This window comes from Alligator sinensis, unplaced genomic scaffold, assembly GCF_000455745.1.
Source record: "Alligator sinensis unplaced genomic scaffold, ASM45574v1 scaffold404_1, whole genome shotgun sequence".
NCBI classification, from domain to species: domain Eukaryota; kingdom Metazoa; phylum Chordata; order Crocodylia; family Alligatoridae; genus Alligator; species Alligator sinensis.
Genome location: NW_005841839.1, coordinates 6280041 through 6296063, shown reverse-complemented (window position 1 = coordinate 6296063; position 16023 = coordinate 6280041). Strand labels below are relative to the sequence as shown.

Sequence of the window (16023 nt, the reverse complement as noted above, 5' to 3'; positions counted from 1 at the left end):
CCCTTAAAAATAATAAAAGCCCCGCACTGCAGCAGCCTCAGGGCTCCTGGGGGTTCATGGCAGAGCCCCCCCACACAGCATGGGGCAGTGGGGGGGCAGCGGGGATTGACTCCTCTGCCTGGCATGAGCCGGTGAGTCAGGGCTGCTTCTTTTTTTTTTTTTTTTTAAGGGCCAGGAGCTTGGGCAGCCATGGGGGCAGGCTGGGGGAGAGCGGACGGGGGTTGGGGGGCTCGTGGTAGAGCCCCCCATGCAGTGTGGGGCAGTGGGGGCAGCGGGGATCGCCCCCCTGCTGGGCAGCAGCCTATGCCTCTGCACTTTTTTTTCAAAGAGCTGGGTGCTGGGGCAGGTGGGGCTGGGAGAGCGAGCGGGGGATGGGGCTTGGGAGAGTCGGAGATTCGGCCAATTTGGCAGTAGCCGAATCTCCGAATCAGATTCAGCCGAATCAATTTGGGACAGTGATTCATATCACCGAATCGAATCTCTGTCCCCCGAATCCGAAGCGAATACTAGGTGTTTTGCACAGGCCTACTGTCTGGTTTATTTTTTTCTTTTTCTAGTCACTCCCCAAGCCTGGCTGGGGTGTATGGTTTTTAGTTTTATTTTTTTACTACCCCTCCCCCTTTGCCCTCTGTGCAGCTCAGTAGCACATCATTTCTTCTGCTCCAGGTAACCATTATCATAATCCTCCAAAGCTATGCAAACTTCCTGCAACCCTGGCTGCCTCTACAGAGAGCTGGCATTGTGGCTTTCGTGTTTAGTGCAGGGAAAACAGTTGTCCCCTTCTGTGTCAGTCTCTCTCTCTCTTTTTTTGTTCCCCTTAAGCTGCTTTTCATCTTGCCTCCTCATCCCCCTTTTCACTTTCATTCTGTTCTTTTGGCCCTCCCTTGAACTGTTGCATGTCATTGAAGATGGTAATCTGGCAGCTGATAAGAGGGGTAAAAAGTAAGCTACTGTGTGTGCGTAAGAGAGAGAGTGTGAGTGAGCTCAAGCAAACACACTGTCTTAATCCATCTCTCAGCATGTGAAGTGATTGAAAAGAATTCCTGCCCCATCCAGGCAGACGGAGACTCTGTTGGAGCAGGCAGTAGTGAGAGAGGTTCTCCAGACATAAACTGGGTGAAGCAAACAGGTTCTCCAGTCCGCACTCGCCTCTCATTAGATGTTCATGGGAGTGAGAAGGTGTTCTGGAGGTTTTTCTACCTGCTGCCAGGCATGCCAAGGGGCGGGGGAAGAGAGAAGGAGACAGATTCATTCAGAGACTGCAGAGGAGATGCTGTCGCTGCTGCCGTAGCTGCTGCCGCTGCTTACCGCCACGACAAAACCTTTCCAGGCTGCTTGGCTGAAAGGAGCCAGCAGGTGCTTTATGCACATTGGAGTCATTTGGGTCAATTATCTGTCTGTTTATTTATTTATTTCCTCCTTCCCACGTCTTCTTCCTCTTTCCCCCTTCTCTCCTTATTTCCCTCTTCCCCCCCACCTTCCCCTTCCCTGTTCTTGCTGTAATAATGTTCAGGCATCTCTCAATAAGCCCAGCCTATGGTGGATCAGGAGGGGAAGATTGTGTACTGGTGATTACTGCTTTGTTCACAGGTTTGCTTAGAGGAAAGCAGACTCAGTCATTTATTTTATTCTGCTGGAATAATGTCAGTTCATGAAGCTGAGATGCAAGGAGCAGGGATGTTTAAAAAAAATAATAAAGCCCAAAAAGAATGACCCCAAACGCGACAGTTGCTTTTAACAATTGCAAGTAGCCTATTGGTATGTAGGAGTGTGAAAGGGGCTGTACATCAGTTCTCAGGTAGAGCTTAGTTTGGCTCACTCCCAGTGGCTGTGCTGTAGTTGGGGAGCAGCTGGTAGCCTCTCCTTTTGGTATTGTATACCCTGCTGTTTTAGGCATTTAATCCAGATAGAGGCATGAATGAGAACCCAAGTGAAAAGGAGGGAGGAATGAATCAGGATTCAGAAAAATTGCACAGCAGGTTTGCAGTGTTGGACGCTCCTCCTTCATTGAAAGTAGGTTCTGTTTGCAGTGGATGGCTGTAGGCAGAAAAATAGCAATTAACATTTTATTTTTAATATGGCATCTGCAACGGAGGGAACATAAGGACACAAAGGCAGCTTGCTGATTTGCTACTTAAGTTAGTGTTGTTTTTCTACCATTTTCTTGGATATCTTAAGTGTATTATTTGCATGTTTGTATGTATGTGTATGTGTATTTTTCTCTCTGTTCAACCAAGTGCCTTTCTCTCACTGCATTTTCAGACTTAATCCATCTTTGCTTAATGGGGCTCTAGTGAGTTTTTGAAGTCCCCACATAGCTGTCTCTCTGCTCTCAGCAGAGCTAGTGAGAGACCCTGAAGATGCTTACACAAATGCAACTGGGTAGAGCAAGAATTTGTAGTAAGATTTTTGTTCTGATTTGTAGAGTTCTGTGTATCTGACTGTGGCTGCTGCTTCTTGCTGTCGACATTTTTAAGGTGTTGGAGGGTCAGAGTGCAGACTTCAGTTATTGTACATATCGTTTTTACTGGGTTTAGAAGCATTAATCTTTCCCCGCACTCAGGCAGTTGGTGACAAGCCAGAAAATAGTTTATTGAGATTTTATCTTTGGGGGGTGGCTTCTGCATCAGAAAGCACCAGAGAAGGCAAAAACTGATGAGCTGAATAGCTGCAAGAGGAATAAGCATGCCAGGAGCTTATTTTAGTGCCCAGACAACCTGATGGTGGACTCATCGGAAATATATATAGACAGATTGCTCCCTTTGAGTGCGTGTGTATTATCAGCTTCCACTAAGTTTGATGATGTCTCTTCACATCCCTGTTGTCCAAGGGAAAATGCAATGGAGACCTGGGATGCCTTCCACACCTTGTGGGCATCCTTAGAGGTCAGGTTAATCTATTTCCAATGTGGCACTGTGTCTGCGATGAGCTGCTTTTAACAGCAGGAGCTGTGAATACATGCCGTCACTGCCAGGGATTCTTTCCAGAGGGGATTTTTTTTCTTTCCTTCTCCCTAATTCAATTCTGCAGCAGCTGCAGTAAAAAGCAGCAGCACACCCTCTCCCTGGATTTTTCTTACTGATTACTAATGCACTGGGCTTTATTTCTTCCTTTTCCATTTGAAACATGTCGCCATGCAACAAATTGTGGACCGTCCAACAAGTAATTCCTTACTAAACTCCTCCTGCCTTGTGCTCTCTCTCTCTCTCTCTCTCTCTCTCTCTCTCTCTCTCTCTCTCTCTCTCTCTCTCTCTCTCTCTCTCTCTCTCTCTCTCTCTGACTCTTAGCACTCCTTCCCTGCCTCGCCCCTCACTGGTGAAATGCATGGGGTGGTGAATGCACACAGGCTCTAGCATGTGTGAGTGCACGTCTGGATTAGCGCACACGGATGTACGCGCGCACCCGCTAGGACACCTCTGGTGCCATGTCTTCGTTTGGGAAGCTCACGGAGTACTTCAGCCTGAGGAAGTCGAGGACCGAGTTCCGCTCAGAGCGGCGGAGTGGCCGGCGCAGTGGCAGCTACTGCTGTAGTGTCAATGAATGCAGGTACTGGAAGGACAGAAATCCACTGCTTCCTCCCGGCACATCTGTGTGTGTGCTTGTGTCTGTGGGTCATTGTGCTCAGGGGAGGCAGGAGGGGGAGGCATTCTTCTTCTGTCATTATTGTGATGGGAACTTGAGGAGAGGGCTGGGGCATGGTGGCATAAATGGTGGCTACGTGTCTTTGTTACTGCACACACGACTCCATCTGTCGTTGGGGTCGGCATGGACCAGGTGCTGAGCATCAGTGTCTGTTCTCAGCTGGGAATGAGTTGTAGTTGTAACCACAACTCAGACATCGGTTCTGTAATTGCATGCATTCATACTTGCTCTTTTCTCCTTGTCTGTCTTTTTTTGTATCAGACTACTGCACCTGTTCTCTCAACTACATTATATTAAAGCTATTGTAGGTAACATGTAAATGGCTGTGGTACCCTTTTAACTAGAACTCTGAGCACTGAGAGCCAAGTATGCTTTGCACAAAGAGCAATGGCTTGTTTAACAGGTTAAGTTCAAAGAGTGTATGTGTGTGGGAGTGATAATGGAGTCTCTTGTTTGCAGACATACCACGTCTGCTGAGATTGAGGGGAACCTAGTGCCATTAACCTCCTTGCATAGGTCCTAACGGCCATCAAGGCTTGCTGGTGCAAAGAGCTGCATATTCATTTTGGGGACAGGATAAAGGTGGTGAAATTTCTACTCCCCCTCCTCTTGCCCCCGCTCCCCCTACAAAGGACACAGGCATACATATAGTTCACTTCATCCCAGGTCATTTGTAATTGCAGTGTACATCAATAAAGGAAGCTGTGTTTGCATATAGAGGTTGTCAGGCTGGTTTAAAATTGCTGGGCTCCGTGTCTCAATACAGCCTTCAGTGGGGGTGGGGGGCTGTTAGGATCATGCCTGGAGATGCCAAGGCAACCCAGATGTATAAGGAATAGTGCACGGGGGATATGATATACATGTTTGGTTGTGTTGCATGTGGAAAATGCTTTGTGTCCATACGTGTGTGATTTATTCTACCACGAGTGTTCAGGCAGTTTGTTGGTGAGTTCGGATGGGGTCTTTGCTGCCTTTGCTACTATTGTTTCTCTTATATTAATTTAAAAGGGATGCTTTTTTGTTGGGTGGGAGCACAGAACATCAGTGACATTCTGATCAACTATCTCTCCCCAAAACTCACCTTCTGACCTGTGTGTGGGACTTGTCTTTTGGAGAGGTGCTAGTGATGGATGCCAGCTTTGTGCAGCAGAAAATATCATTGGAGGGCTTCCAGCTCCAAACACAAGCTGTGCATGGAGGGTGGGGCACTCTCCTGTGTTTGCACTTTTGTTTCTCATCTTTCCCCACGTACATCTGTCTAGTTCTCATCAACTTCATGCTGGGTTTGGCAAGAGAGACATGGTATAAAATGAAATAGTGCTATAGCATCTCTTACAGTTCCCTTGCAAGAGACCCAGGCACTCAGATCCTGTGCTCAGTGTTTAAGTATCTATGCAGATGAGATGATGGGCTTTCACTCATCTTGCTGTTTTGGATCACTTTGTGTGTATTCTTTCTCTTACAACTTTCTTCCTGAATTCTCTGCTCTGCATGGCAGGGGTGAGACAAGAAGACCTATGTGCTGGTGTTGCCACCAGCCATTCACCAGGTTCACCTGGAGAATACAGGGGACAGGACTAACCACTTCCCCCATCTTGTAGTCTAGAGTGCTTGTCCCTAGCTATGGAGTTTTAGATTGGATCATGAGTTTGTAAAACTAAGGAGAGAGCAGAGAAGATCTGATTGTTCCTCTGATGCCCTCCTTCAGTGTAAATTCAGGGCATACCTGATATCAACCTGTATTTCTTTAAAGCACTGGTTCAGGTCTGGTCTTGGGGATGCTTAGGTTTCGGTGGGGAAAAGTTTGCAAGTGCTGGGAAATGGCTTTGTTGCAGCTGGGCACATAAACCAAGGGCTGTGTAGAGAGCAAGCTTGTGCCATGGATGGAGCTTCCTTTTGGTGCAGTCACTGGGTCTCCATAACCTTGTTGCTCCCTATCCTACTGACCCCCACACCTCCATACAGTGGGAAGACGGTCTTGGGTGATACAGACTTCCAGATGTTGGAGTTGGGGAGGAATGGTGCCCTGGGTTGTTCTGCCTTCCCACAGGGATCTCCTCCAAGAGAGACGGAAATTTACCTTCCTGGCTCTGTTACCTTGCATACACTGGAAAATGTTTGATGGTATGGATGTATCTTCGAGCTGTCTTTATGGTGATGTAGGTTACATCTACAGTGGGGTATTTTATCAGTCTAGGGATATAGGTATGTTATACCAGCAAAATATACAGGTACCACAATTTGTCCCCCACAAGCTAGCCTGTACCAGTAGGAGAATGTACTTGCTGTTATAGTAGTGTCTACACTGGGAGATTCTCCTGGCAGAGTAACCCCAGTCAGTGACTATGCATTTTCACACCCTTGGCCAACTTGAGAATGCAGAAGCTGGTAGGGTGGATGTAACTATAGGGGCAGGTTATCCCAGTTATGAAATCAGAATGGAGCAGTAGTGGCACAAGGACATGTTGCCAGTAAAACTGCTTCTGCACTGTGGCCTCTGCCCATATACGCCACGTCCAGATAAGCGTGTTCCAGATGAACATTCATTTGTTCTCCATGCTGCAAGGGAGCTGTGTGTGTGGTGGGGGGAGGAGGTGAAGGTATCCAGAGGTAAAAAAAAACCTCTTAAAAAAAAGCAGAGCAGCACATGCAGGAGCAGCATGTGCCACTCAGAACTGGAGCCTGGGTGGCTGGAGCAGCATTCCGGCTGCCAGCCAGGATTCATGCAACAGGATTGCCGCTGCTGCAGCCCCGGGAAGCCCCCAGGATCTCAGGTAAGGCTGCTGGGGCCAGCCCACTGCCAGCCCCAGGCTCCCCTACCTCACCCAGGGTAACCTGCTGTGTGCCAGAGCATTCATGGCACAGGTATTCCCCGGGGACAACTAGCAGTGGCACAAGGTGTGCCACTGCTAGTTGTTCTCGGGGAACCAAACGTCCACACACACGTGGATGGGGCCAGTGTTGTTGATCTGGGGTATGACTTTTTTTTAAATCCTAAATGGCATTGCTTTGGTGGAGAACTTCACACCTGTAGATCAAGCTTGTATCAGTGAGGAAGGGTAAATTGATTTGAAGGGAAACATTGTCCCTGTCTCTGCACCTTAATTCTCCATTATCATGCATGTCCACCCTTCTTCACATCTGGGCCGCTGCCAGCAAGGGAAGAAATTGGTGTAGTTGGCATTTTATATCCCATGCAGGACATATGTAAATTACTGCGTGCCGCAAGGCAGCAGAGGCTCAAGCCCTTTGCATGCACCTGGTGATATGGTATGTCTCCTTGCTCCCTTGATTGCAAGTAATTGATTACAAAAGTAAAAATAAAATTATGATTGAAGCATGGAACACTTGAAATTAAACTGTCACTTTTCACCCAAATTGATTGGGTGGTATTTTGCCTGTTTTTTTCAACCCTATCTATTTTGGGAAACAAGAATTAAGAATGCTTTCTTTAATTAGTTCTAGCTTCTGTTGTGACACCAAGGCCCCAACTCTGAATACTTAGAAGCCTTCAGAGATCTAACGTATGAAGCAAAGGTAGTAAAAATGTGCTTGTAGGTACCTAAAAGGGTTTGTTCTGCCTGTCAAACCCCACCTGCTCTTTATATGGTAGCTTTCTTTAGCTTTGTGGAGCTGCCTTCTGTGCATATTTCATAGCAGAATGATAATGTTGGCAAAACAGGAATATAAATAGGATGTCCAGATTCCTTATTTGCAGGCTCAAATTAGCTCAGAGGCAAAAAAGCCTAGTTTTCAGACCCCCGTATTGGACTTTTCAGAACTCTATTAGAATCCTGTCAGCTACTTCCATGTTTTCTGCTAGGGAACCAGCGGACCTGTTGCTGTGCTCTAAAACCTGTTTGCCAAACAGGACCAGTAAGACCCAGTTCAAACTGGCATTCTCACTAAAGAAAATAAGCTAGTATGAGTTTTGTGTGGTGCTTCTCATGTTCAAGGGACTTTACGCTTATTAACAAATAGGATGCCTTCTGTCTTTAAAATTTCTGCTTTTTTTAAATAGGCCCAGGGATGCAAACTCACCTGTCTCTGAGAGGTTAGGCAGAAAGTATTGCATTTGCAAACTTGAGGGACTGTGCCTGTATTAGCAGAACTCAAATCACAGCTTGGTAGAGGGCTGCTTTTCCAGAGCAGCCTCTGCTTGCTAAAGCAGTGCATGAGTAGGTGGTGCTCAGGTTTCCTGCACTCATTACTGCCCATGACCTGCAGCACCTAGCAAGTTTTCAGTCCAGAGCTGTAGTCACAGAGCTGTATTCTGACCTACAGCTCCCCTTGTTCTCATTCCATATCTCCCCTAGACAGAAACTTCCAGCTATGCTCAGTGATGAGGGGGTTTATAGTGGTGGCTTTAAAAAAAATACTTAAATCAAATGGATAACAAGGTCTTCTGAGGGGAAGGGTTAGGGTTTGTCAGCTCAATTCTCAAGAGAGCAGAAAGTGGAATCTCAGTAGAACTCACTCTGAGATTATGAAGGAAGCATGCACACTTGTCATTGGAAAGCAATCTCAAAAATGAGTGGAAAACTGCTTTTGTGTGGAACTTGTCCATCTGTGGAAAATGTAAAGGAATTAACAATGGATGGGCTAGCTCTCTAAATGATATCAATTCATGGAGCCCCATTGGCGTACACTAGCTGAGGGGGTAATGCAACATATGAACTGTCAGACTGCTGTGTGTTATGTGACTACACGGGAAGGAGTAAGCAGCTGAAAACAGATTTTATTTGAGCAGGGGTTCTTGGCTGCCATGGCAGCTCATAGGCTGGAGCAGCAGATGTCAATCATGTTGCAGATGCAACATGCCCTGGTTTCTGGTTGAAGGACTCCATCCATCTCACTGCTGCTGAGATTATTTGCCTAGAGCCTGGCTACCAGACTGCATGAATTTTGGTGTGGAGGGGGGGCAGTCCACAGTTGATCTCCACGAAAAGGCAGAGCTCCTAAATACTTACTTCACATCAGTGTTGCTGAAATCAGGCAGGAAGTGTTCACCTGTCCAGAGGCCCAGGTAATATGGGGAAGACAACAGTCCACGTGAAATCAGTCCAAACAGGTGAGGGTACTCTTAGAACATTTGGACTTGTTCAAGTCTGCTGGGCCAGATGACCTGGATCCGAGAGTCCTGAAAGAACTAGCTGAGCTCATAGCAGGGCCTCTAGCAAAGCTGTTTGAAGAGTCATGGAACTCAGGAGTGGTCCTGAATGACTGGAAGAGGCCTAACATGGTACCCATTTTTAAGCAAGGGAAGAACGACAACCCTGCAAACTACAAACTGGTTAATCTAACCCCGGTCCTGGGAAAAATCTTTGAAAAAATTGTCAAGGAGGCCATCAACCACAAGCTCGTAACTTGTGGGGTATTAAGAAGCAATCAGCATGGCTTTGTCGAGGGTAGGTCATACCTAACAAACCTGGTGTCCTTTTATGACCAGGTAACTAACCAGCTGGACAAAGGATGTGAAGTTGTGACATCATTTACCTAGACTTCAGCAAGGCCTTTGATACTGTCTCCCATGAGATCTTTCAATTAAGCTGGAGGGTACTGGCCTAGACCAGTCTACGGTGAGGTGGGTTGGCAATTGGCTCAGAGGTCGATCCCAGAGAGTTGTAATTGATGGGATGGCCTCATCCTGGAGGGCTGTCTTGAGTGGCGTCCCTCAGGGATCAGTGCTTGGGCCCGTGCTCTTTAACATCTTTTTCAATGACTTGAATGAGGGGGTGGAAAGCACAATGATCAAGTTTGTGGATGACACCAAGCTGTGAGGAAATGTGGGCAGATCTGAGGATAGGGTAAGGTTCCAGGATGACCTTGACAGACTGGTCCTATTGGCTGAACGCAGTCAGATGAGGTTCAATAGGGACAAGTGCCGGGTCCTTCATTTGGGTAGGAAGAACCTTCACCACAACTATACAATGGGTGGTGGCCCACTGGCTGGCACAGCATCTAAAAGGGACCTGGAGGTGACAGCTGACCAGAACATGAAGATGAGCCAACAGTGCGATGAAGTTGCTAGCAGGGCAAATAGAGCTCTGGTGTGCATCAGCCAACTTGTTGCAAACAGATCCAGAGAGGTGCTCCTCACCCTCTATTTGGTGTTGGTGAGGCCACAGCTGGAGTACTGTCCAGTTCTGGGCACCGCACTTCAGGAAGGATGTGGATAAGCTCAAAAGAGTACCGAGAAGGGCCACCCATATGATCAGGGTCCTGGAGGATAGACTCTGGGAACTGGGTTTGTTTAGTCTGAGCAAGAGAAGACTGAGAGGTGACTTGGTAGCTGCCTACAAATATGTCAAGAGTGAACACCAAGGTCTAGGGGAGCAACTCTTCAGAAAGGCACCCCCAGGGAGGACGAGAACCAACAGGCATAGGCTAATTGAGGAAAAAGTTAGGTTGGACATTAGGAAAAACGTCTTTTCCGTAAGGGTATCAAGAATCTGGAACACGCTCCTAGCAGAGGTGGTGCAGTTGCCATCCTTGGAGATGTTCAAGAGGAGGCTGGACAAGCATTTCTTTGAGCTCGTTTGAGCCCAACTACCACCTGCCCATGGCAGGGGATCATGGACTTGATGATCTTATAGGCCCCTTCCAGTACTTGATTCTATGAACCTCACCCTTTGGTTTAGTTTTACACTGTCAGTTTCTCTGCATATCTGCAAGACTATTAACAGAGTTTGACTTTTTGATACAAAAAGCTGTGACCTAAAGCAAAAAAAGGTGATCTAAAATGTATTCTTTATACTTACAGGTTACCTTTAAACCATTTTAAAGGCACTTAAAATGGGAGCATCCACACATTTAAGGGTGTTAAATGGTGCTAAGTGCCCTCTAACTGTCTTAAAGGTATGTCACTTTGGGCAAGGGTTATCTTTGAGTCATTCTGCCTAGATCATGCTACCTAAGATATTGTTAGTCTGCTCCATGGAGATAACAACCAATTTGCAGTTATCCAGCATTCCAGGGTGCACAGCTCCTAGCCCTTCTACCCTGGGCAAACTTTCCACCCTCACAAACTCTACTGCCTACAGGGTGGTACTGGCCCCAAGCCACCTGTCTCCTTTGGGTATGACCCCAGCACACATGGTGCCACCCTGCCATCTCCAAGGACCCCAGGACACCCAATCTGGGCTCCTGTGCTGGGGGCCAAGCATGTGGCTCTCCCCTCAGAGGGCTAAGCCTTTTCCTTATATCTGGGTGGCTCTTCTCTCATTCATGCTTGAGATGTTGCTAACTGTAAAACCCATTCTGCTCATAGAAAGATTTAAGAGCTCTGATTCCCCCATCTATCCAGCGTAGACAGCAGAGGGGCACTGTAGGCAGGTGATGGCATATATGGTATGGGTCGAGGGTCAGGCGAGTGAATCTTGGATGTCATAATCTGTGTTATTTGGGTCAGTGATGATGTGGTATGTATTGCTGAGAGAGCACAACCTGCATCTGGGTCTGATGCAAAGGCCTGGTGCCTCTGTGAAAGTAGGAGTTAGATAGCTTGTTGCTTGAGAGATGCCATTTGAAGTTGTGGGGGCTGTCTGCAAGCCAGGACTGACCTTCATTGTTATACAGTGAAACTTTAAAAGTCGACTCAAACTTGAAATTGTGGAACAAGAAATCATCCACAGGCTGGATTGTATTGAATACTGTTCTAAACGGGGACTACAGATTCTTATCCTACTACCTGCATTAGCTTTTGTGACCCCTTTGTCCCTATGGGTTTCTTACTTTTTTGCCTCTTTCAGCACTGTCCCTTCCTCCCCACTTTTCTTTCCCTCCTTCCCTTCCCTGCCTTTTATATTCAAATCACTCTCTATTTGATAGCCTGCTCTGTGCATGTCCTTTCGTGGCATCATTTGAGTGACCTCTGACAAGAACTTACTTGCTTACTGGCACCATGAACCTCACAGACAGAAACTTCCTTTTCCTTTTCCCCCTTTAGGTGTATTAGTCTTAAAGAAACAGGATCAGAATGTAACAGAGTCAGAAAGAGAGTTGTGGAGCAGCCACATTTCCCAACAGGGACATTTATTCGATGAAACTTTCAAGCCTGACTTTTTACCTGGAAGGGACCTTGTTAAGATCATCAGGTTCAGCCCCCTACCCAAGGGGCAGGAAGTCAGCTAGGGTCAAAGGATCCCAGCAAGACAGACATCCAAATGTTTCTTGAAAGTGTCCGGAGTAGGTGCTTGGACCACCTCTGGGGGGAGTCTATTCCAGGCCTTGTGGAGCTCAGACAGTAAAGAAGTTTTTCATTATATCCAGTCTAAAATGGTCTTTCATTAATGTTTAAAATAATTTCCTGTTTTGTAGTACGCTGAGTGAAATGAGACCCTGAACCCAACATTGTTGTTAATATTGTGGCATTAAAATACTGACCAGCATGGGAGCTTAAGGTGTGCAACATCCAGAAACCCTAGGTCTGCATCCCATCTGCTGAGTGCATTGGCAGTGAACAGCAAACGGTTCATGTTATAAAAGGAGGATTGCAATGACTTGAGTGGGAACTTGGCTAGGGCTCTGGGTTTTACACCCTGTCCATTGTCCAAAAAATTCTGTACACTTTTAGTCACTACAAGTGGGTCAGAGCCGGAGTTTCACATGTCACCTAAAAGGCAAATATGCAGTCTGAAACAGGGATATCAAATTTGCCCAGCCTGTTGGGTTGGATCTGGGCCAGATCTGGACCCACCTCTGGTGGTGGGGCAAGCAGTAGTGATATAGTGTATGGGTTAATACATACAAACTCTGTGGTAGCCCTCTCTCACCCTCTCTCCACACACCCCCTAACCCCCAGCTGCTGAAAGGTATCCCCAGTGGGCCTCTGTACCCTGGATTCCAGTGGTGGGCCCTGCATTTGAATTCCTGGCTTGTTGAGGAGTCCCATGACCTGGATGAAATACTTTTGCAAGCTGGATCTGTTGAGCCATATCTTTGAGAAGTGGAAGTGTAGGTATGTTACACACAGAGATCACAGGATTGCGTTCTGAAATGCTGCTTTTGTTTAAAAATGCACCTACGTGGTTTTAGAAAGGGTAACAAAAACAAGGTTAAATCACCGGAGGACACAATGGCAGATTTTGTTTCAGGCTGCAGTAAACATTTGGGGCATGAATATTTTTTGTTTTTGTTTGTTTTTTCCAGTTTTTGGTTGGGCAGCCACACCAAGAAATCCAGCATTTACCCTCCTCTGCTTGCAGCCTTGCCTGGGAAATGCAGCAGAGACAGGCTGTTTGCTTCATGCCATTGTGTGTGGGTTGAATGTAACCCATCAAAAATGTTACCTCAAGTAGATAGCAAGTGCCTCACTGCCTATAAATACATTAGGGCAGTTCTTAAGTAGGGCATGGTTTTCAACCTTCAGTGCCAAAAGCTAAACTCTTAAAATGCATAGGTAGGCACCCAGTTATGAAATGGTGCTGGCACCCAGTTATGAAATTTTTCCATGGTGCTGAGCACTTGTAAATACCACAGTGTTCATAGGGATGCAGCGTTTTATCAGCTTTTGAGAATCAGATTCATGTCATTCTGACACCTAAATATGAATTTAGCAGCTTAGCTCTAGGCACAGATTGTCAATTTTGGCCATAGCATCTACTTTTAGACTTACTGAGGTGAAACCTTGAAACCAGCTCATGGTTTGGCATTTTTGATTGCAGCTGTATGCAGGAAGAATGCCACAGTGCTAGGCTATTGTGTGTTTCACTGCACAACATACATGCTGATGGGTGAAGCTGTTTGCTTCAAAATCAGATATATTTCTGTAAACATAGGAGTAGTGTGTGTTCACTCTCAACCCTTTCCTCCCCTGTATGTAATGCTGTGCAGATGCCAGTCCTCCCTTAGATTGGCTTTGTCACAGCACTAGGACTTATGGATGTAGTTCTTCTAATGGTCACTTTGGGCTGAGGTGGAATATTTTGCCTCTACAGCTATTACCTGTAGTCTAACTAACTCTGTGCTGATGGTGATGTACTGATGTGTGCTGATGGAAGACCCATCCCCTTTCCCTTTGTCACCTTTTCCCCCTGGCTGTATAGGCTCTGATTTCCCAGTGCCTCAAGAATATGACAAGCCACCAGACATAACCTGTTCTATTTTAGCACAAGAGTGATGATGCCAAGGGAAGAAATGACATTTAGCTTTGGTTGCTTGATTGGGTTGCTTGAGCTTTGTTTATTTAAACCTAAAGAGGCTTTTAGCTGAGCTCTGTGTGGCTTTTCCCTACTGTCGGTTTTCTCAGGTTGTTTTACATCATTCGATAATTTTGATTTAGCAACAAGAAAATTAGAGATAGGTTGGGCTGAAAAATGCTGTCTTCCAAGTGAATGTGTCCTTTCAAACTTACTTTAGGATTGTTTCACCAGTCGGCAGCTGACAAATCTTACAAAGCTGATCTTAAGACTCTTATTATCAGACAGTGACACCTGAGATGCTGGATTCTCACATACCCTCCAGAGGCAGGTTAGAAGTAGAAGCAGGCTGTGCAACTGGCTTTTCATCTTTGGAAATGTGTTTAAATTTGGTAACCCTTTGAAATCAGCTAGGTAACCTTGCTGCTGATTTTCAGTAACATCTCATTTTGCATGGCTTGGGAGGAGGACAAATTCTGCCTTGGATGCGCAAGGCTGGCATGTGATGAGCCAGAGTTGGAGTGCTTGGCAAAGCAGAACTTGAGGTGGCTTGGCTCTTCTCAATGTGCTGTGTGCCCATTTCATTAGGAAACACTAACAATCTGGAGTAGCAAAATAGGAAAGTACAGTAATTGTACCACACACCCAGAGCTCTGACTGTAAGCGAGGTGGGTACTGCTGAGTAGGGAGGAGCTGAATGCTTGCCTTTGAATCCAGGAAAAACAGCCAAAAATGACAATAGGCAATGTATAATTTGCGTACATGTATGAGTGGATTTCAAAGTATAACACATACTACCAAGAAAGGCTCTGTGTGGCTCTACCAATCCTCAGTGACTGTTAAGACCTAATAGGACTTCACCCCCTTTAATTTCTTAATCCGTAGCATAACTTGCAGTGGGCAACTGAGTCATGAGCCCCAGGTGCCGAGTTAGAAGGGATCCCAGCTCTGGGAGGAAAGTTGGGGCAAAGGCAGAGGAAAGGACAGGATTTGGAGTGGGCTCGAGGGTTTGGCTGTAGGGAGCAAGGACACTCCTCACCTAAGAAGTCACTGCCGTGAGGGGAGGTGTCACTGAAATTAGTGTTGTCAGGTCCTGGTGGGGACAGGATTTGGTAGCAACTGGACGTCCCCTCCCTCACAGCTGAGTTACTGGTGCTTGCACCCAGGGCACAAATCTTACCAGTTGCACATCTGTTCCTAACATTACATTAGATCTAGTAATATACCAGCAGAGGGACATGGCATAAACTGAGGCAGTGTTGGGCTTTTCCCAGTACCCTTGCTTTTCTCTGGGAGAACTCGATACTCTCTTGTGGCAGTAGGAATGATAACATCTAAAGCATCTCTGGCTTCAATGGGCACACTCCAAGGGCTTGGTCCAGGCACCTGAAGCCTTTGAGGAGTCTAAGCCTGAACCTTCTGGCTGGCCCCAAAGCCTTGTTTGAATTCCCTGCTCCTGTCCTCAAATGTATGGGTGTTTTTGGATTGAAGTTCATGTGTGGTGGGTCAGACCCTTTACAATACTTCATAATTAATAATAAGCTTCCTTTTTTAGTAGGCTCAGTCATTCAGGACAGGTCATGAGTTGTTCAAGGGGTAGCAGTTAATGGTGAGAGGATTTTAGTTGGTTTTATCCAAACTGTGCAGAAAATCAGAAGTAATGCAGACCACCTTTAATTGTGGAATAAGGCAGCGGAAGCAGGAGGGAAGGAAAGCTATATTGGTATTAAGGGAAATTAGACACGTAGCATGACTGGAGAAAACTTGCTTCTCTTTCAGCAGAAAATCTTGGCTCATGAGTCACCGTTGCTAGAAAGAATGTTTGATTCTTAATTCATCCACTGCTGAGCCCCTGAGTCACAGCAGGGTGGGCGGGCGGGCGGGCAGCGAAGCGCCGACAGTGCACACTGTGGCCTGGATGCTGGGAGAAGGAAGGAAGCAATTTCAGAAGTGGGATGTAAATACTAACGACTTGATTATAGGTTGCGGCTGGGAGATACTCCCTGAAAGAAAGAGACTTCTGAAGGGAGAAAGTAGGGAGTGGTTGTAGTTTTCCTCAGCGACCAGCTCCAATCCTCTCTTGGTCTCTCAGTGCTGTTCCTTTCAACAGTGTGCTGTGTTGTCCAGGGGAGACAGTGCAGCCCAAGCTTTGTGCCTGGCAGGCCAGAATCACCTTTTCATGTTGATTTCAGATGCATTTTGCTTTCTGGCTCTTAAGGGAGACCATGAGAGAGCTAGTCTG

At 46.5% G+C, this 16023-nt stretch overlaps 1 protein-coding gene across 1 annotated transcript in view; it reads left to right on the top strand.

Moving 5' to 3' along the window:
* The first annotated feature begins 3358 nt into the window (after positions 1 to 3358).
* The window catches only part of LOC102380525 (ankyrin repeat and fibronectin type-III domain-containing protein 1-like), a 412615-nt gene continuing 399950 nt past the window's right edge, over positions 3359 to 16023 (top strand). The window contains exon 1 of the mRNA XM_025203646.1: positions 3359 to 3546. Within this exon, the coding sequence (XP_025059431.1) occupies positions 3425 to 3546 (122 nt within the window). The 5' untranslated portion in view covers positions 3359 to 3424. The remainder of the gene's footprint in view (positions 3547 to 16023) is intronic.